At 39.6% G+C, this 22,039-nt stretch overlaps 2 protein-coding genes across 2 annotated transcripts; both read left to right on the top strand.

Moving 5' to 3' along the window:
- Positions 18,309–20,789, top strand: LOC104733034. Its single transcript, XM_010452653.2, has 5 exons — positions 18,309–18,571; positions 18,786–19,099; positions 19,184–19,600; positions 19,695–19,904; positions 20,350–20,789. Exons 1-5 carry the CDS (start codon positions 18,460–18,462, stop codon positions 20,605–20,607), a joined length of 1,311 nt encoding a protein of 436 aa, XP_010450955.1. The 5' UTR covers positions 18,309–18,459; the 3' UTR covers positions 20,608–20,789.
- Positions 20,684–22,039, top strand: LOC104734089. Its single transcript, XM_010453594.1, has 3 exons — positions 20,684–20,687; positions 20,943–21,154; positions 21,600–22,039. Exons 1-3 carry the CDS (start codon positions 20,684–20,686, stop codon positions 21,855–21,857), a joined length of 474 nt encoding a protein of 157 aa, XP_010451896.1. The 3' UTR covers positions 21,858–22,039.

The raw sequence follows: 22,039 nt of genomic DNA, 5'->3' as shown, positions 1-22,039 counted from the left end.
TATTCCATGTTCCGAACGGAGAAGGTGATGAACTCGATCCCCCCATCGGGTAGTAGGTTCGGGTGGTCCTCGAAATAGTGCAGCTTCAGGGTTGAAAGGAAGTGGACCGTCTCCTCCTCATAAGCTTCGAGATGGGATCGCATCATATTGCCCAGGTGGCACATATCAAACAGAAATTCAACATCTCTAGTGTTGCCCAATTGCTTCATGGTCTCACGGTGAGGGTATCGGGTACCAACAAAGCTCATCTTCCGGAAGACTGAATAATCTCGCCGGAGTGTCGACTTCCTTTTGTTTTAGCCTCCGCGAGGCTTAGCGGGTTCTCTCTCTATGCTCCTCTTCTCTTTCTCTTTCGTCCTCCTCAGCGTGTTGATCTTCTTCCACCACTGCTCTCTCAACCACCTTCTCAGCCTTCTCCGAAGCTGGTCTCTTCCCCCTTGCAATTGCAGCTCTACTCCTTGATCGAGAGGTTTGGATCTCACCTTGTTCTTTTCCTCCAGCATCAGAATCAACCTCCATAGGGTCGGTAAGTGTCTTTTCGGACGTAGACAGGTCCCTACGTCGAGGAGAACGGCGGACAGCACTCGCCGTTGGGCTTGGTGAGCAAACTCGGTGGCCTACTCGATCGGTTACTCGAGCATCAGGTCGGGTGGTGGATCGAGTTGTGCATCGGGTTGGGGAGGCTAAACGTCCACCCAACGGTTGGAAATATGGAACGTTTCCTCTTCCCTGAGATTCTCGAACTTTGGCGGCATCTCCTCCGGTTGTAGCAGCAGCGGAGGTGGATCTTCTTCCTTTCCTTTTGTAGGTTCTAGCGGTTGGCTCCATGTCGATTCCTTGGGAAAAAAAAGAAAAGCTAGTTCTTGGGATTAATAGGGTTAGTCTCCAAAGAAAATCGAATGAGCTTGGAATCAAGAGAGAAGAATAGGAACTTATGGAAATTGAAAAAGCTTAAGAGAATGAGGAAGACTTATCGATGATGAAGAGGGAGGAGGGTTCGACCTCCTTAAATAGGCTAGGGTTTCGGTTGGTGGGCTTCACCGAGAGTGGGCTTCCTTGCGGAATTCGGACTCCACTCGCTACCCGAGAAGAGACACGATCAGGCGCGTCGAGTACGGTGTCGGGTTGACCCTCGGGTTTACCAATTTCCCTCTTTCCAATTTTCTATTTTTTTTTTTATGAAATTGCAAAAATAGAAAAATTAAATAAAAGTAAATAAAGTAAATAGACTAAAACTGAAAGATACCTTGGGGACTTCCTCCCAAGTGAGCTTGTTTAAAGTCACTAAGCTTGACTCTTCATGCTCCTTAAGCATGGGATCCATGTGGAAGAGGTTCTGGAATCCTCTCCACTACAGTAGGCTGGTTCAAAAGATCTACCAGATTTTGTCCAAGTTCCATGGCAAATGTGGTGTTGACCTCTTCAAGATGTAGCATTTTTCTTTGTTTGGTCCTGGTGGAAAAAGCTCGACCATCTATGGTTGGCCTCTTAACCCCTTTCTTCACATCAAACTCCATCTTGAAGTGCTCACCATGCTCTATCTTGATCTTGCCTCGTTGCACTTCGATCACCGCACCAACTGTTGCCAAAAATGGTCTTCCCAGAATCAGTGGATCATCTGGTTCCTTATCCATATACAGGATCATGAAGTCGGTAGGCACTTCCAGTCTCCCAATCCTTAGAGGCAGATTCTCTAAAATGCCAATCGGATGACTCACCGTTCTATCAGCTTGAACCAGATACTGCTTACTTGGTTTGAAGTCGGTGAATCCTAGCTTGTTAGCAACTGAAAGCGGCATAATGCTGACCGAAGCTCCAAGATCACACAAGCAGCTCTTGAAAATCTGAAATCCTATTGAACACAACAATGTGAAAGAGCCAGGATCTTCAAGTTTTTCCTCAATTCTCACCTCAGGATCCAAACAAACTCCACTTCTCAGAATTTCAAATCCGATCTCCTTGACAGCCTCCTTAACCTCATCCTCCAATCTAGCTGCTTCCTTTGCAGCTTCCTGCTGAAGCTCATGTGGGAGCAGAAGCTTAGGTGGTGGAGCTTTGCGCTTAGTCATTCGCTCTGCAAGCGCCTCCAACTGGATGTCAAGTGCAGCATTGAACCTTTCCCCCAACTCCCCTCCTACCAGTGAAGGTGGTTGAGGCTGATCTCCCTTCTCAACATCTACTCGATGCATCATCCGATCAACACCATCGTGTAGGTCATCGGGTTCCACTTTGGGTTGTTCTTCAGTTTGTGATTCTCGAACCATTGCTCGATCATCAGCTCGATCAGTCCTTTCGGGTGAAGGCTCGGGTTCATACTCGGATATATAGTATTTGGCCTCATTTTTCTTTGAGTTATCCACATCCTCCCCATCTTGATCATCACTGCCCCAGTGAGGAACTCCTCATAGTCATCATCCAAGAAAATGGCCTGAGCAGTTGCATAGTCCTAAGGGTTTTGAACAGCTTTACCCGGCAGTTGATTGATCTTTAGTACAGGTTGGTTGTTGTGGTGGCCCTCCAGGTATCGAACCTTTGTGTTGAGTGATTCGTACTTGGCATTGAGGTCATTGTATCCTGGGTCGATCTTGTTGCTCATTTCCGCGAACCGTTTCGCGATGTCCATAGAAGTTGTAGCCTATTGCTGAATCATTTGCTGAATAAGACCTCGTAACTCGGTTTCTTGTGACTGGTTCGGTGGACCTTCGTGTTGTTGGAACCCTGGTGGTTGGTTGTAGGTCCCTTGGTATTGTTGCTTAGGTGCATAGCCTTGGTTGTACTGGACAAAAGGCTTATGTTGGGTCTGGTTCCCTTGAACTGCAGATGGGTAGGTTTGGTCTTGGGGATTTCCAACATTCGGGTTCTGATAAGACAGATTCGGATTCGGCTTGAAGTTGTGGTACCCTCCTTGGTTGTAGATGTAGTTAACATCCTCTAGCTGCATAGTCTCCCCATCTTGTTGTTGAAACTGCTCTTCCTCTGATATAGCATGTACATGCTTCTGCTGGTTGAGGAGCTGATCGAGCTTGTCATTGAGGGCTTTCATGTCCCTCTTGTACTTGGCATCTTCCTCTCCTGTAGATTGCACAGAGCGATCATAATCCTCATTGTAGTTGCCATCAGATTGAGCCAAGTCCTCAACGAGGTCCCAACCTTCATCAACATCTTTGTTGAGGAAGTTACCATTACTTGTGGTGTCCAGCAACATCCATATCTTGGGGACCACTCCTCGGTATAGTGTGCTCAGCAATGAAGCATTACTGAATCCATGATGTGGACATCGAGTTGTGTACCCCTTGAAACGTTCCCAAGCTTCATTGAACGTTTCGTTGTTCTTCTGTACAAAGCTGGAAATTTCATTTTGCAACCTTGCGGTTCTGGAGTTTGAGAAGAATTTAGCCAGGAATGCCTTCTTGCACGTTTCCCAAGTGGTGATGGATTCCTTAGGGAGCGATTTCTCCCAGATGTGTGCTTTATCTCCCAAAGAGAATGGGAAAAGCCTGAGCTTGAATCCATCTTCACTGACTCCATTTATCTTAGTTAGGCTACAGAGCCTATCAAATTCATCCGGATGATCCAATGGGTCCTCCATTGGCAGTCCATGAAACTTGTTGCTCTTTATCATCTGGATGAGACTACTCTTGATCTCAAAATTGTTGTTCTACACAGCTGGTGGCACAATGCCTTTCCTCTGAGTGTGAGTAGTCGGAGCATATCCTGCTCCTATGTTGGTCCATGCTTGAGGAGCTGGTGGACCGTTCTGATTATTCATCGTCTCCTCAATGGTTGCTAGTTCCGGTTGAACTTGTTGTTGTCTGAGTAGCCGAGGTCTGTCGCTGTTTTCGATGAAAGGACTCAGGTTCTGGCTACCTCTGGATCGTGTTTGCATGCACATGCAAGTATCCGAGTGTGTACACAAGGATCAACTCGATCTAGGTGATTGAGTGACGGGTCGGGTGGGTGCTCGGGTTGTACCTAATATTCAAAACAAACAATGCGAAAGCAAACAAGTCAGTATCCAAAACAAATATAGACGAACGAACTTGATCAAGCAAGTCCTGAAATCCTAAACGTAGCAAAATTAAACAACCAAATGGCAACGGCACCAAATTGAAATACTAGTTTTCACCAAGGGTATTAATTCCCTATGCAGTTGTAGTACAAAGGGTTATCAATCCAAATTGTTGTTATGCTAGCTGATAGGATGCAATCAGAATCAAGCAAGTCAAGCCAAGCAATAATGGGGTTTTGGTTGTAACAGTCCTAATATGAACAAAGTAAAAGAATATAAACAAGTAAACCACATGACCTAAGCACTCGATGCAAGCAATCGAGTACAGGATCGAGTGGGGTGATTGAGTATGCAAGTGAACTATGAACAGCTCGAGGTGTTACTCGATGCATGTTATCGTGTACCTGATCAGGTAAGTGGTCGAGTAAGTAAGGAAAATGCAAGAAATGAAATACGAAAGTTCCTAAGGATGGGGGTAATCGAATCCTAAGTGTTCTAGACCAATACGGATGCCATACATGCCTCAAGCAATTATTTCCTAGACAATGAACCTCTAAAACCTTGTCACCACATTGTCGCACTAGTAACAATCAACCTTGAACATACTACCACACTGTCGCACTAGCAATATGAACAAGCAGACATTAAGAACAATTCATTTTTGTCAGTATACTTAGACTTATCTGATTTTGTCACTCAAAGTTACGTATACCTCTAGCATTGACCTAATCAAGCATTTTATCTACTCCTTTCGGCCTGTAGCATTGTAAACGCCCTAGATCTAATCTCAACCTTTCGGTCTGTTGACCGCATTAAGAACATCAACCTAGAAGGAAATTTATCAATCATAACAATCAACTAAATCATCCTAACCGATCAAGAACACCTAATCATCTATCCCATCCCTAGAAACTTTGCTACACTACTCGGACATAGAAACGAATGATAAAGCCATGAAAATAAACGAAAATGACATTATTAAAAAGATCGAGTAGAGTAGAAAAGAGTATGGGATAAAGATCTAAGAAAAACTACAAAATAAAAGTACAAAAACAAGAAAATATGTTGAGTCGCTCAGTTCTCTCCCAGAAGCTCTCGCTCTCTAGTTAGAGGGTCTGCGGCGTGCTCGTTTGCGAGCTAGGGAAAGAGGGGGTTTATATATGGAAACCCATTTGACCTAGCTTCCCAGACCTGCCCGATGGTCTACTCGATGGGATACACGAGGCTTAAGTCGGGTAACTCCTCGGGTGGATCCTCTTTGATCGTGTTGGGGTTCGGACTTGTTCTTGTAGCTCGATGTCTCCTTTGGGTACATGCTCGAGTTGTCCTTGTTTTTCCCCATTTTTGGCTCTTTAGCACCTGTTTTCATCCAATATATGCAAATGCAAAAATGCAACACCCTAAATGCTCTAAAATTTGATTTCTACAGTAAATGATCTAAAAATGCTAAGTTAGAGGTATGAACAATGCAAAATATAGACAAAAAAGGATGCTAAAAACATGTAAATTAGAGTGTTATCATGCAGGTAAAGGCAAAGTGTGATCGTGGAACCAAGTGATGAGGAGGAGGGTGTTCTAGAGGCTTGATTGATTGTGGTCTAGCTATTGTTAGGTTGCTAGAGTTGAGTTGATAGGACGTTGTAGGATGTTGGAATTTGTCATTTGCTTGTTTGGTCATTGGATTATTTCATTATTGAATTCTTATTGGACTTTTATTTGGTTAATGGAATCGTTTGGTTAACCGCTGTTGTTTGGTTGTTCTTAGGGTACTAGTGGGTATGAGACCACTAGAGAATTATTAATTATTAAAAAAAAAGGGAAGGGTTGTTTCATTAAACCAAACTCAATTTTGTGTGCTCTTATGGTTTAATTAAGTTTTGTTTATTAAACCGAAACTAAACCAATCCAAACCAAGAACCTTAATTTTCTCCTTTAAAAAGAAAAGGGAATGATGGATGGTGGTTCTTCACCACGTTCTATCGTCGCCACCATAGAGGAGAAAAAAAAGGGGAAGTTCAGTGGTGGTGAGAGAGAGAGAGAGAGGAGTTTGTGGTCAGAAGAGATGGCTTAGTTGGTCGGGGCTGGGAGAGAATAAAGATTTGTTTCATGATCAAGATACTTCAAAGAGAGCAATAGATTGGGAGTGAGGTGTTCTTGCTAAATACTTTTTTCATGATCAAGATACTTCTCAGAAGTACTTATGACTATGATTACTAGTCAACAGTTTTTGGGCAAGATTGGGTCGTAGGAAAAAGACCGCGTTAAAGCCGAGTGTTGAAGTTTTGAGTATTGGAACTTAAGCGTGGTGGTCGGTGTATTGACGGGAGTTTAAGGCCGAAACTGATGACATCCTTAGGAATCAAGTGTTTGCTAGGGCGGTCGTGAGTATTCTTGGTGACTAATGAAGCTTGCCAAGACACTAGTGTTAAGTTGTTGAGAGACTTGAGAATCTCTGGGACAGAACTGTTATGCCAATAATAACTTGCCATAGTAACAAGCACAAAGCACAATAAGTTTTGATACAAGTTAGTGTTGTTGTTATCCTTGGTTATATACTCAAATTTACCCTAGAGCTACTCTTTCAAATTAAGAGATCAATGTAGTATTTAGGGATCAAATCCACAAGGACTCTTGACTCACACAATAGATTTAATAATCTTTTAGGGGGGTTATTGGCTTAAGATTTAAAGAGAATTTTAATGACTTTGAAAGTTATGTAAAATATGTTGTTATTGAATCAAGACTTTTTAAAACTCTCTTAAAATTTGGTGTTATTAGTTGTAGATTTGTAAAAAGTTATCTAAAATCTTCATAAATCTAGTGTTATTGGATTACGAATTTTATAAAGTCACTAAAAATTTTATGTTATTCAAATAAAACACAAGAATCTTGGATTGTTAATGAATTCAATTATTATGTTATTGGTTTAGGATTTTATATCATTTTCTTCATTAAAAAAGTCATGAGAACTCTCTCATTGTTGTAAAACACTTAGTGGACTCACTAGACCGGCCCATGTACTAAGCTATGGAGTCTCGGTCCATAGGCTTTACTCAGTCCATACAGCTTCGGCCCATTAGCCGAAGCCTTACTCGGCCCTTAATCCATAAGTCGGTTTAGACCTAGACTTTGTATTCTACTATATATATGCATGTAATCCTTGGGAATTATCAATAAGAAACACAAGAGCTTTATCCCTAAACTCTACTTTCATAACACTCATCAAATAGAAAGATTGTGAATGATTGAGTCCATGACTTTTTGTTGTTATTTTGTAGAAAATGACATAATGTATTCATGCGAATGCCAACATTATAATTTCATAAAGACACAATTTGATGAGATGTTGTGTGAGATAGTGAAGAGCTTCCAACCAACGATGGAACCACATAAGACATCAACACACAGCAAGCTGTGACGGTGGAAACGACAACGTTAAGAGCTGAAGAAGCTTTGACTCGAGATTTGTAAGCTATGATGGCGGACGGTGGTGACTGGTGACGAAACTGGTGGAGGGGGACACTCTGAACCATCGGTGAACACTTCGGTGGTGACGGAAGAGGCTCAATAACAAGATGATGATTGCTGCACAACAAAACGTATGACCAAAGCAGTGATGGAGACGGTGACTGTGCGTTAGGAGCAGAAGCCTTTGTCTAACATGGAGGATGTCTCAGATTAAGCCAAAACCAACGCTTGATGACTTTGGCAAGATGAGAGAAGCAAGAGAATATTGTGCAATATTTTTTGAGAGATTTTATGAGAGATTTTACAAGATTAGGAAAAACAAATCAGCAAGATTTTAAAAAACTTTCTAACAATCTATTAGAATCCTTCATTTTATACTTTCTATGATTTTATGTAAAGTCATTAAAATTCTCTTTAAATCTTAAAATTCCCCGCCTAGCACTGATTACGCCCCGCAAAATCGCTAGGCCCACCCTCTCTGCCTCGATTAATGACTAATCCCCGCCTAGCACCGATTATCCGATTACTTCCCGCTTAATTTTGTATATACCAATTATTTTTGAAGCCAAATATAAATCAAATATATATATTTTTGTTATTTAGACATTGAAATTACGAATTTAAGATGTTTTACAATAACTAATGTACAAACTATTAACTAAAATCATATTATTTTTTAAAAAATTTACGTTTTTATGTGTTTACCATCATTTTAAAGATAGTACTATAGTTTTATATTTTATTTGATATTTTTTTCACATAAACAGAATTATACATATATTTAGTACAGATATCTTATTTTATTATTAATTTAATGGAATAACCCTAAAACTAGTTCCCGATTAATCCCCCTTTAATCTCCAATTTTCTCGCTAGGCGCTAGGCCCACCCCGTCCGCCCAACTAGCGCCTAGCGATTTCTAAAACAGGGATTAAGCTAAATAGAAATTTTGTAATTAAACTGCAAGGTGAAAACAGAAATATAAGAGTTGTAAATTCAAATGGATTAAATGCTAGGCCTATGGAAATTCTTACGAAATCATGGAAAATCATATCAATCAATAAGCAAGCGGGATTCAACAATTAATCACTGTTCTTGAACTCTAACACACAATTTTCAAATAAATCAATTCTCACTGCACATATTGGGCCTGTTCGGCATATGATCGTTGTGACCATATCTAGCAACAACAAATTACAAGGGAAAATAAACTTATTTTGGGGGAAAGACGGTGGAGATTATTATTAATGTTGATAATGGAGGACGCTGCGACTGATTTTGCTATCGCTAAAAAAAACAGCGACTGAAATACGTCTCCTCCGTTCATCTTCTACAACTGTAACAGATTTCCAGCGTCCATTTTTAGCGACAGCTTTTTTTCAAGGTTGTAATTTTTTCTTTGTTGTAGTCGCTGGAAATAGTCGCAGCGTTCACTAAACGAACAGGGCCATTATCTAACTTTAAAAGCCCAAAAATCCAACTCTCGTATGTAATCGGTTTTGAGGTTTTATAATAAAATTTTGGGCCCTACAAATATTTCAGGGTTTTGCAAAAAAAAAGCATAGGTCAAAACAATGACCTAAAAATCCTATATATAGTGTAAAACACAAATTGGGTCTTAATTGCAAATATGGAGAATTTTTGGGCCGAATTGGAAATCTTCTGAATTTCAATAAGATTGGAAATTCAATTGCTGTCAGAATGATGTGTTGCTCGATGCAGGGGCTGCATCGATTGATGCACCATACCAGTTTTGGTCTCCGACTTTGTTTCCTCAACGATGTTCATCCCGATGCTCCAAAATCTACAAATAAGTCCAAGACGTACCTAAACCTGCAAATACTCAAAAGGACTCTAACAACACCAAAAAGACTCTATAAATAAGACTTGTATCATGGCTAAAAATACCTAAAAACCATGATATATCAATTAGGAATCAAGGGGCTTAACTAAGTATAAAAAGGGCACGCGTCCTTGAAAGTTAGGTGGGAGTTTTGCAAGGCGCAGTAATTTAAGACCTTGTCTATTAACAAGGAATGAGTGTGGAGGAATGTCTTGATGACTGATTCATTCCATTTGGGAGTTCAGATTAGGCAACATGTTTGGGGGTCGAGTACCCGCCAAAGTTTTCTGGAAATTGGAAAAACCGCTCACAATCTTGGATAACCATTCTTGACGGGATCACATCGATGGGAACTAGGAGAGTTCGTCATGATTTTTTTGTTGTGTTGTCTACGGGAACTTAGAGAGTTCACCGAGATGTGGTTGTTTTTTACATGTATGTGGTAGACGGTTGGTATGTTTTGAGTGCAAGTATGACATGGTGATGTTTTACATGAGGTTGTGAGGGTTCAATCTCAAATTTGGTTACATGGTTCTAAAAAAAGGAAATTTTTATGTAGGAGTTAGAACTTTTCTATTTATTGGAAAGTTCATGGGTAAATAGCCTAAGTGGCAGAGTTGTTTCATATATGCTTTTTGTCGCGGTTTTGCGAGACATTTGTGTGGCCTTTGTGGTGGTCCATCAGGATGTGTTCTGTTTTGGTGATGTTTTGTTACCTTGGTGGTGTGGTCTTGTAGTTTTGTGTGTGGCCTTTTGTGGCGTGTCACATACGCTGGATACCAGAGAGGGGGAGTCTGTAGACGCTGGATACCTTGGTGGCTGTCTTGGTGGCGGTCGCGGTGACGTGGATCCCTGGTAGTGATATCGAGACGGTAGATACCCCAGTGGCGATCTCGGTGACGCTTGATACCGGAGAGAGGGAGTCTGTAGACGCTGGATACCTTGGTGGCGGTCTTGGTGATGCTCATACCTTGGTGGCGGTCTTGGTTACGCTGGATACCTTGGTTGCAGTCTTGGTGACGCTAGATACCTTGGTGGCGGTATCGGTGACATGGATCCCAGGTGGCGGTCTGGAGACGCTGGATATCCTGGTAGTGGCCTTATTAGCAGTTATGTGGGACATTTGTATGATCTTTGTGACGTTTTTGATGCCTTAGTGGCGGTCCTTGTGGCGATTGTTGGCCGTAGAACATTGAGATGTTCCTGCGCGAGCCATGTTTGGCTGTAGGACATTGCAATGTTTTTGCACGAGCCATGTTTGGCCGTAGAACATTGTGATACTCGGGCGAGCTCAGTATTATTCTAGAGATATAAGATCTCTAACAACTCATGAGGGGACGGATAGGTTCCTGAGTACCATTTAGCTTAAAGGATTTTGTGATCTGAGAGCTTAAATGATATATCGACTTCGGGTGACGATCTGAAGGCATACTGTAGGGTGGCAACCCAAGAGCGATAGGAGAGTTCTTGGATACCGTAGCTTGAAGGCTGAGGCCCGATGGCAAGTCGTATACGAACCTGGAGGAGGTCTGAGGGTGAGGCCGATGGGGCATCGGTGTAGCTGGTAAGTGAGCTGGTATGGAGGATGTCGGTTGGACAGCAAGTTTTTGCTCAGGCCCTAGATGATCTATTTGGGGATTTGCTGACAAGGCTACTAGTGAGGATTGTTGACTTGTTTGTGGTCATAGATGAGATGATATTCCAGAGCTGGAATATGGGTGGACATGTATGACACTGCGATTTCGTACTCAGACCATGGGGGTATATCTGGTCGGACGATGCGTATAGACGTTCAAACTTGTTTTCTCTAAGGACATATGGTCCTGAACAACTCGTAAAGAGATGATTGGTTCTCCGGAGGGGACGGTGGTTCCTCTGGATACCGATAGCTTGAAGGGTTGTGGCCCTGAGAGTGGCAGAGGAGATGATTAGTTCTCCTAAGCGGATGAATAGTTTTCTTGGTACCGAGATCTCAAGGATTTCGATCTGAGAGTGAGACAGTATGACTCAAAGACGGTTGTCTAAGAGTGAGATCGGTATGGTACAAAGGTTGCGATCTAAGAGTGGACAAGTTGGGAACAAATATTGTCTAAAACGTGAGTATAAGCATACTGACTAGATGTAGCCTTGAAGGTTATTGGTTTTCAATCTTGGGATTGGTTGTGGTGACAAAGTGGTCAGGATTTTTGTGTGGACTGTTGTGAGGGTGGAAATTTTTGGAAGTTAGGATGCAGTGTTGTCAGATTCGAAGAAGAATCTATTGATAGTGTGGGAGAATTGTAATGCATGTGTCCCGAGAAAATAAATTATTTGAGTTTATGTCGAGAATTGGAATGGAACCGGTTTAGTCTGGTTTGTTTATAAGGTGTTGTTATTAAACCAAACTCAATTTTGTGTGCTCTTATAGTTTAATTAAGTTTTTTTTTTATTAAACCAAAGCTAAACCAACCCAAACCAAGAACCCTAAAAAAAAGGATCGATGGATGGGGGTTCTTCACCACGTTTTGCCGTCGCCACCATGGAGGAAAAAAAAGGGGAATTTCAGTGGTGGTGAGGGAGAGAGGGAGAGGAGTTCGTGGTTAGAAGAGATGGCTTGGTTGGTCGGGGCTGGGAGAGGAAATGGATTTGGGTTGGTATGTCATCGTCATTGAACTTGCGAGACACGGTTCAGTGGATATAGTGGCGATGAATCATCTTTGAGGAGAATAGGAGGGCGAGATGTTGCACCGTGTGAGAGGTGAGGGGTGAGTTGTGTCTTGATACAAGTGTATATGTATACATGTAAGCATCTCATTCTTTGTGGAGATAATGAAAATCCCTAGCCGCTCTTGTTGAGAGGAAGGCTGTCGTGATCCTTATCACCATCATCGTCTTGTACATGTCTCTATCACCAAGTTGCCTTGATCGGGAAGAAGAAAAGAAATGTGAATAAAGAGATCAAGAAGGATATCATAAAGTAGAGAAAGAGAGAGAAGGTGACGGAGAAGAGGGATAACCAGATGCGGCGGAGGTGGGGAAGGCTCTTGTGGGTCTGGTTACTCATGTAATGGCTGTAGGAAGGTTCATTGTGGTGGGAGAATAGAGCCGAAGTGAACAGAGCTGAAGAGGAGAAAAAAGTGAAAGAAGGTTCGAGATAAAGGCAGTGTGGAGGAGCCAACTTTAGAGGCTCGCCGGTGCCAGATCTGACATTGGTTCCGGAAGGTGATGTTAAGTGTGATATACAACAAGCCAAGAGGGCATGGAAATTGGAGGATTTTTATTTGGAGTTAAAATGAAGGAGTTATGCGCGTTATTTCTAGGACAAGTAATAGCTGGAACTGTGAAAATCTGGATTAAGTATGAATCCTAGAAACTGTTCTGAGACGGCTCTTTCTAGACGACGTTTGGAGGTCCAAACCTAGTCTTATTGGGACAAAACTTGGTGGAGGAACTCGTGGTAATACAGGCTCCTTATCCAACAATGGGATTGCGTTTCTAACGGTTAGTTTGTGTTTTATTCGAGTGTTGATATGGAGGTTTGTCTATTTTGAATTGTTGTAAATTGTATTGTTGGTTGAGCCAACAAGCTCGGTACAAGCTGGAACCTTGCAGGAGCTTTTATGGTTTATGGTGTAAGGTCATGGTGATAGGAGAGCCAAGTTATGGCAAAGGAGTGTGGGGTTTAAGCTAAGAGGGCAAATCAAAGGGTTTATCGGAAAAGGGTTTTGTGGCTAGATGAAATAAAGTATTTTAGCCTACATCTCTTGTTACTCGGTTGCTATGGATAGTTAGTTGTGTGACTCAGTAACTAGATGAGGTGGTGTTTGGTGATACGTGAATAAGCAAAGCTTGCTCGGAAGGTAGAGTCATGTGGCTTGTCCGGTCGGATGTCGAAGGAGTATGATGGAGGGGGATTGGAGTCTACGAATGTGAGGTGCTTGTGGAGCTGAAGTACGTTCGTATAACAGTGGTTGGTTGTATTTGTGGAATTTTTGTAAGGAGCGATTTGTACGCCAGTTGTCTCGTCGGAATTATTGGGTTTCGATGAGATTGTTTCCTGTGTGAGGATTGAGAATCCGAGTGCGGTCGTCTCATCTATGCCTTGTTAATTAATTTATTGCATGTACCAGTCCCCCTGTAATATATCATTTCAACTAGGTTTCCCCTGTACTTTCAGCCTCTATTCAATTCCACCTACACGACTTATATTCTATTCAATTCCACCCAGACTATAGAAATCTACCTAATTAACCAAAATCAATTAAACTTTTCAATTGCATTTTAAAATCGATGACACGACGAGCTTTTCATTCGGCGATTGCTTCGTTCTCTATACATTATACATATTTTTCTTCTTATTCTTCGTCTTCAACTTCGGCTTCATCGTATGTGGTGGTAATTGGAGTCGGGAATCTGAAGCGTTGTTGGTCGGAATCAAGAATTACCCAAACAAAGATGTTGTAAGTGTTGCTATTCTTTTACCTAAGTTGTTATTGATGTTGGATTTGTTTAAAATTTTCCAAAATTGTTTGAAATTTAAAATGTAAATTCTCGATTTTTAATGCAATTGAGAAGCTTAATTGTATGGTTAATTGGGTAGATTTATATAGTCTAGATGGAATTGGGTAGAATGTAAATCGTATAAGTGGAATTAGGTAGAAGCTGAAAGTACAGGGGAAACCTAATTGAAACGCTATATTACATGAATACTATTACAAGCAGTGCAGATAAAGTAGTAAGAAAACCAAACACATGGATTAATTTGAACAAGTAGGGATAGTGAAGATTGGAGTTATGAAATATAGATTCTAGTAAATTAGTAATCATAAGAAACAAAAATTAAATAGGTTCATACTCTTAGTTATTAGAGGAGGAGATAAGTCCTTACCACTATTAACCTTGGATACAAACGAAAATGATTAAGCTAATATTTACATTATCAAATATCAAGCTTCATGTCACCACTTTGTGTTCATGAAATGGTAAATATAGCAAAATAAATTCTTCACATTATTTTCGTCGCATAGAGATAATATTTTTTCCATGAAAATAAATTTTATATCTCTTTATTTCGTAAAAATAATTATGATATAGTAGGTTGTCTTTAACTTTCAGTTCTAGTTTCTCATTAGTTACACACTTATTCTTGCATTTAGATCCATATAATATGTTACATTTCTTTTCTTTACCACTAGGGCTATGTAATTTATGAGTGAAATTGATTAATATTGGCTAAAGACAATGTATATATAGGTAATTTATTTATTCAAACTATTACATGGAGCTTGCAAAAATGTTCTTTTTTTGTCAAACAATGCAAAATGGTTTAATTTACAAAACTATTACTCCAAGAGTCTCAACTAGATGTATATAATGAATGACTTTCAACATCTCCATGACATTGGGCTGCCTATTTTGGGCATTTATCTGATTTGGACTGCTTACGAGGACATATACTTTGTTTTTGTTGCAATTTAACTTCAAAGTGTGTGGGTTCTCGATGAATAAGTGGGTCTAAGGCTTCTCTCGTACCTTTTCAATAGAAAATCCATTAACAATTTCTTTATAAAAAGGAGTTGGATAATAATATGGGTACCCAAAGTCGATTTTAAAGTCTTTTGTAACTATTGTAAATGGGAAACGCAGACACTAAGGTCCAAACCCTCTTGTCGAACGATCATTTGACAGGTTGAGAAACATATATATTATTATTATCTTAGAAACTTAAAATCAATATTGTATCTAAAAACGAAAACAAAAAAAAAACGCAAAACTCTCTTAGGCACTAACATCGAAATCTCTACTCCGCAAACTTTTTCTAACGCCGGTGTAGCTCCTGCTCACTGGCGTCGGGATCTCTTGTCAGTCTACCTTCCACTCGTTAATCTTCCCTTTGTTCATTTAAGTTTTTCCTCGTTTTTATCTTTGTTACAAACTCCCCTGGCCTCCTTAGATCCCGGCGACTTCTCGATAGGCAGTGACAAAGGGCGACAGTGGTTTCCGGTTAATCCCTTCACCTTTTCTCTGATTGCTTCAGCCGGTTTAACGATCCACAAATATCCGATATGCACAACCTCCGATTGGGATGTCGTTTCACCCTGGGAAAGCTTCTATTGAGGCACCAAGGTTAGCAGGCGAGCTCCTCTCTGGACCACTAGCTAATCGTTATCCGATGGAGACGTTGGAGGCACACGGCGTCTCCTTTTCCATGGCAAGAACCCATCTTTCAAAACTTGAATTTTTGGTGTGGATACTTGATTCAGCCCCTTACAACAACTTTGGCTTGCTTATGCTGAAGGCTTGTTCACTGGAGATGCTCAGTCTCTTGCAAATCTATTCATCCTCTCCGTATAGCCGCCGCCGCTCGCTCACTCCCGCTAGGTCAACCATCAAGAGCTGTCTTCTTTTGGTGGGCCTTTCCCTTATTGTCGGCCCATTAACGCTTCAGCAAACCAAGCCCACGAGCACAAAACCTAGGTCAAAATTTTCTGAATATTTTTTAAGGCCTCTTCCATTGTTTCTTTGTTATCATGATGGTAAGGACAGAAGACTCCCTATATATCGTGTATCGACAGTTTCAATGTTGGTCCATGAATATCAATTGTAATCCCTGGTACAAAGCAACCCGTCGTTTATCAGTCTTCATCTTAGCGTTTGGCTATTGGGAATTCTGCCTTTGTTTTCAAACAACACCAATGGAGGGAGGAAGATCGGCATTATGACTCCGCCTCTACAGAGTGGTGGTTACCAAAATTTTCTCAACCCCATGTTTCCATATCCCGTGATCTTTGAGCCTAAGCATATACAATCTACCAACTCCAGGGATATCTTCCACACAATTGTTGGTCCAGCTCTAAACCTCTCTAAGCCCAGATAAGAGAATTTATTTCTCTTGTTGACGCCCAATTTTAGCCAATGGTGCGGTCAAGTTTACGAACTCTGTGGATTCCATTTGAGTAGTAAAGCATCATTGTTGCTGTGGCGTCTCTCTCTTTCTTTGAGAACCTTGGTTATAGTATCCCTTTCGGTTTTGACCCATGAATCCTATTGCTTGATGTTCTTTGATAATTGGATATTGTTTCCAATTTGTCTGAGTTTATTCGGTTTTGACCCATGAATCATATTGCTTGATGTTCTTTGATAATTGGATACTGTTTCCAATTTGTCTGAGTTTAGTATACGGCTTCGGTGTGATCAAGCTCAATCTCTACTCTATGGCAATTCTACCAAGCATCTTTAAGCCCAAGAGCTCCACAAACCTTGCTAAAAAACTTGTCAAGCTACCACCTCGTGTAGGCTTCCTCAAACTGAAGATAAGTTCAGCTTTGACCCCTTTATTAACTCTAACCAGTCTGATGACAGTGGCAATCTCCTGATCCGTTTGGCTTGTCCATGGAAGAGCTATCGACAATCTTGATCTCACATGTACCAAAACTCCTTCAAGAATTTGGCTCAAAGCTCTCAAGAACCTATTGCCGATTAATCCTATCTTTTCTTTGTTTCTATGTTGTTTTGGCATTGGAAAATGCCTTCTTATCTTGTATTTTAAGCTTTGCTGTAAGAACCTTGCCCTTTGATTAATGAATGCAAGTGGTTTGACCAAAAAAAAACTTAAAATCAATTTTGACGGAAACGCAGACACAATATAATATTGCATGGGTCCTTCCGGCATTGACATCCTTTGGTTAAGTCGAAAGTATCCGTCATGGTCAATATATGTCAAGAAGATCTTTTTTTTTTTTTTTCAGCATCAAGAAGATCCTTTGTATGGCCCGAATCAATGCTTTTATGTATTCTTTGAATTGGAGATCTATGAATCAATGTAAATGTTCGTTAACTTAGTCGGTTTAACGTAACTTTGAATCGTCATGTTCATGTATAATGTATTTAATATCAACGAAAATTGTTGTTTTTTAATAAACATAAATGTATCGTTTTTTTGTTACATTTTGTAATAAAATAAGAAAATCATGATAGTGAACTTTCATTTTTTTGATCACGGATAGTGAACTTTCATGAGAGTGAATTTGAGATACAAAGATGTCAATTAGAGTCAATAACTTTTTCTAATAATCACTTCTGAAAATTACTACTAACAACTAACAAGAACAAAAGTTGAATTACTTTGATAGTGTTTTTTTCAGTATCATTTTATTTATTTTACATAAATAGCCTGAATCCTTGTTGCATTTTATTTGATACTAGTAATCTTACGTAGATATTGATACGTCAGCTATGAGGAGGACCATAGAAGCAGAAGCCTTCCCACACCACGTGTCTTAAACCTTTGCTGACTCAAATTAATAGATACACTTTACAAATCTGTAGCTGTGTTTTCTTGAAAACAAAATTATTCTTTAATTAATAATGAAGTTATTAAAATTCTCTAAACCACCATTAGAAAGCTATTCTAATTGGTAGACTGATATTAATCTGCAAAAAGGAGAAAAAAAGTTCGTCTTTATATTTTAAATTTATAAAAAGTTCGTCTTTATATTTCAACTTTTGATTAGAAAAAAAATGAAATAAAAACACATGAAAATGTGGCAATCTTATCAAGAATTTCATCCTATTTGTTTCTATACAATGTATATTCTCTATTAAGTAATTAATTTTTAATTACCTAAACTTATCATATTCCACAAACAAATTAAGCAAAATATTTTTTTATTAAGTACTAAAGTGGGCCAGATAAAAATTAATTACATAGGGCCACTCAAAAATATTTAGATTTGATCTGAGGAAGTTGTTAACCAGACACAACGTATTTGAATTCGATTCATTTCCTCATTAACTCATTTCATTTTAAAATTAATTAAACATTTCCAAAATTGATTTATCCATTTCCAAATTCCAATATAGTCAGCAAACTTAATAAGACCTGTTTCTTTCTGTATTGCTCCAATGCAACGACTAAAACAAATTAAAAAGCTGTAAAAACAATATTTATAAATTTGTAAAAAATCGTTAATAAATACTAAGATAATCCAAGTCGGCTTTTATTTTTCACTATAAATTAGCCTTTTTGCTTCCTCTCTATCTCTATCACGAGAACTCTCCTCTGTTTCAATCTCACGTCACATCCGATCTTACGAACGAACACATAAAACTATTTTTCCATTTCTCTTCATTTTTCTGGGTTAATTTTTTTTTTTTTTAAATGGGAACAATAGAGATGGATGCAAAGGTGAACGATCTCTCTCAAATCCTCCCTCGTGTCCTCGTCGTCTCTAGACGCACCGTTCGTAAAAACAAATTCGTCGATTTCGTTGGTTCGAACCTTTTTTGCTCTGTTTTTTTTTTTTTTTGCTTTTTATATCATGCATGGCTCTGTTTTTGATATTTAAAATCAAAACTTTATAATGTTTGTGATACGGGTTCTGATTTTTTTCATTTAAAAATCGAAACTTTGTAATGTTATGCTTATGGGGCTCTGTTTATTTTTATGGTTTTGTGATTTTGATTTGTTTGTTTTTTGGGTTCCAGGTGAATACCATCTTGATTTGATAGTACGTTACGGATGTGTACCAGTGATTGTACCACGAGTGACTGGTGTTCACATGTTGCTTGAGAGCTTTAAACCAATACATGGTGTTCTTTTATGTGAAGGAGAAGATATTGATCCTTCTCTTTACGAATCTGAGATATCTTCTCTTTCACCAGAGGAGCTTCAAGAGATTAGGGAAACACATGCGAGTGATACATCTATTGATAAAGAGAAAGATTCTATTGAGTTAGGTCTTGCTAAGCTTTGTCTTGAACAGAACATTCCTTACTTAGGAATCTGCAGAGGATCACAAGTAAGCTAATGTTGTCTTTTTGTCTTTAGAGCTTTGCAACAGACAAATGTTAATGGTGAGATGTTTTTTTTTTTTTTTTGGCAGATTCTGAATGTTGCTTGTGGTGGGACTCTTTATCTAGACTTAGAGAAAGAGCTAACCAATAAGTTACCGGAAGAACGTAGAACGAAGCATATTGATTATGATAACTATGATGGACATAGACATGTTGTGAGGATTGTTGAGAACAGTCCACTTCATTCTTGGTTTAAAGATTCGTTGGATGGTGAAAATATGGAGATTTTAGTTAATAGTTATCACCATCAAGGTGTTAAGAGATTGGCACAGAGGTTTGTGCCAATGGCGTTTGCTTCTGATGGGTTGATGGAAGGTTTTTATGATCCAGATGCTTACAATCCTGAAGAAGGGAAGTTCATTATGGGTTTGCAGTTTCATCCTGAGAGAATGAGACATCAAGATCTTGATGAGTTTGATTATCCTGGTTGTCCTGCTGCGTATCAGGTTTGTGTTTGTTCTTAAAGTTAGTTAGTTTACATTTGTAACTGTAAAGAAGTTGTGAACTTGAGTTTTGATGTGGTTTGGATGAAACTTGCAGGAGTTCGCAAAGGCTGTGATTGCGTATCAGAAGAAGCTGAACAGTTCAATGTCAGTTCCAAAGACATTGAAGCTTGATAGAGAAATGGAGAATAAAAGAAAGATACTGGTTCGGAGTTTCTCACTTGCAAAGTGTATGTACGTTAGAGGAGAACCTGGTAAGAACCCATCAAAAGTATCGGAACTCGAAGTTGGAGCCGAGTTTCTTGAGGTAAAAGATCACTAAATCTCTCTACTCAACTTTACATAATCTTGTTAATCTTGTTCGCAAGAGGCAAAAAAATGGTTTAGACACTTGCTTGGCCTTTCGTTGTACTTAGGGTCACATAGTAATAGTCAGTTTTTATATATATAGCATTCATTTTAGATGATGTCAATGGTTGTTGTGCTGGGCCTAATAGACTCGGACCAGATCAGCCCTTTGGCGGCCCCTTTCTATGCCGGTTCCTATGTTGGCTTGCGGGACACAAACATGCATGTAGATCTAAACCCGTCTGCATGCAGGCCTATTGTCTGACCCGGTCCAGAAAATTTTATCCTACCACAACAACCTTAATGATGATGTCCTACTCTTTCTGGACCCATGTTTAATCATGGTTGAAATGTTGTCTATGTTTGCTAAGTTATTTCTTTTGTACATGGTGTGACTTGTGTAGTCAAACACGGCGCTAAGCGCGGAGCAAGAGATGAGGTTGAAAGAGATGGGAGCGACGGTGAGGAACGGAGGATCTTACATGAAAAAGTTGAAAGTGGACGAGGACAAGCAGAGAATGGCTAGGAACATGATGAACAAGATGAACATTGAGCAACTCTCAGAGCTTATGGCATTTTATCATTTGATGGGTAACATCTGTGGAGAAGTTTTGGAACGAAAGCTTCATGACAATGTCAATGAATGCTTGAGGGATCTGTGAGTTTCATATGAAACGTATGGAGAGGATGCTTTGTGAATTTGCTTTCTTTTTGTTTTTTGGTCAAACGATGGAAAAAATGGGTAATATGTGTATAATCCTCAATTTAGTGGTATCTAACCGCCATAGGTTACTTTATGATTTCCCAACAATTTTTTTATTAATATTATGCAGGTTGTGACTGATATTGTAGCGATTTAATATTAAAATTTCCGAAGGAAATAATTATATAATAATATATAAAAATCATCAATAATACCTTATTATATAAATTTTGGCTTTTAAAGTACAGTTAGTCAAAAAGATATTCAAAAATTTGTTCGTGTTATTATATAAAGTTTTAAANGCAAAGGCTGTGATTGCGTATCAGAAGAAGCTGAACAGTTCAATGTCAGTTCCAAAGACATTGAAGCTTGATAGAGAAATGGAGAATAAAAGAAAGATACTGGTTCGGAGTTTCTCACTTGCAAAGTGTATGTACGTTAGAGGAGAACCTGGTAAGAACCCATCAAAAGTATCGGAACTCGAAGTTGGAGCCGAGTTTCTTGAGGTAAAAGATCACTAAATCTCTCTACTCAACTTTACATAATCTTGTTAATCTTGTTCGCAAGAGGCAAAAAAATGGTTTAGACACTTGCTTGGCCTTTCGTTGTACTTAGGGTCACATAGTAATAGTCAGTTTTTATATATATAGCATTCATTTTAGATGATGTCAATGGTTGTTGTGCTGGGCCTAATAGACTCGGACCAGATCAGCCCTTTGGCGGCCCCTTTCTATGCCGGTTCCTATGTTGGCTTGCGGGACACAAACATGCATGTAGATCTAAACCCGTCTGCATGCAGGCCTATTGTCTGACCCGGTCCAGAAAATTTTATCCTACCACAACAACCTTAATGATGATGTCCTACTCTTTCTGGACCCATGTTTAATCATGGTTGAAATGTTGTCTATGTTTGCTAAGTTATTTCTTTTGTACATGGTGTGACTTGTGTAGTCAAACACGGCGCTAAGCGCGGAGCAAGAGATGAGGTTGAAAGAGATGGGAGCGACGGTGAGGAACGGAGGATCTTACATGAAAAAGTTGAAAGTGGACGAGGACAAGCAGAGAATGGCTAGGAACATGATGAACAAGATGAACATTGAGCAACTCTCAGAGCTTATGGCATTTTATCATTTGATGGGTAACATCTGTGGAGAAGTTTTGGAACGAAAGCTTCATGACAATGTCAATGAATGCTTGAGGGATCTGTGAGTTTCATATGAAACGTATGGAGAGGATGCTTTGTGAATTTGCTTTCTTTTTGTTTTTTGGTCAAACGATGGAAAAAATGGGTAATATGTGTATAATCCTCAATTTAGTGGTATCTAACCGCCATAGGTTACTTTATGATTTCCCAACAATTTTTTTATTAATATTATGCAGGTTGTGACTGA

This window comes from Camelina sativa, chromosome 12 (assembly GCF_000633955.1).
Source record: "Camelina sativa cultivar DH55 chromosome 12, Cs, whole genome shotgun sequence".
NCBI lineage: Eukaryota > Viridiplantae > Streptophyta > Magnoliopsida > Brassicales > Brassicaceae > Camelina > Camelina sativa.
The sequence above is the reverse complement of the archived record's forward strand: the minus strand, read 5'-3'. Positions and strand labels throughout refer to the sequence as shown.

Bases quoted from the DNA above. Each gene is read 5' to 3' on its own strand.
- LOC104733034 (XM_010452653.2), top strand. From the start codon at position 18,460: ATGGGAACAATAGAGATGGATGCAAAGGTGAACGATCTCTCTCAAATC. The intron at 19,601-19,694 runs GTTTGTGTTTGT...TGAAACTTGCAG, and splicing joins GTTGTCCTGCTGCGTATCAG to GAGTTCGCAAAGGCTGTGAT. The intron at 19,905-20,349 runs GTAAAAGATCAC...TGACTTGTGTAG, and splicing joins TTGGAGCCGAGTTTCTTGAG to TCAAACACGGCGCTAAGCGC.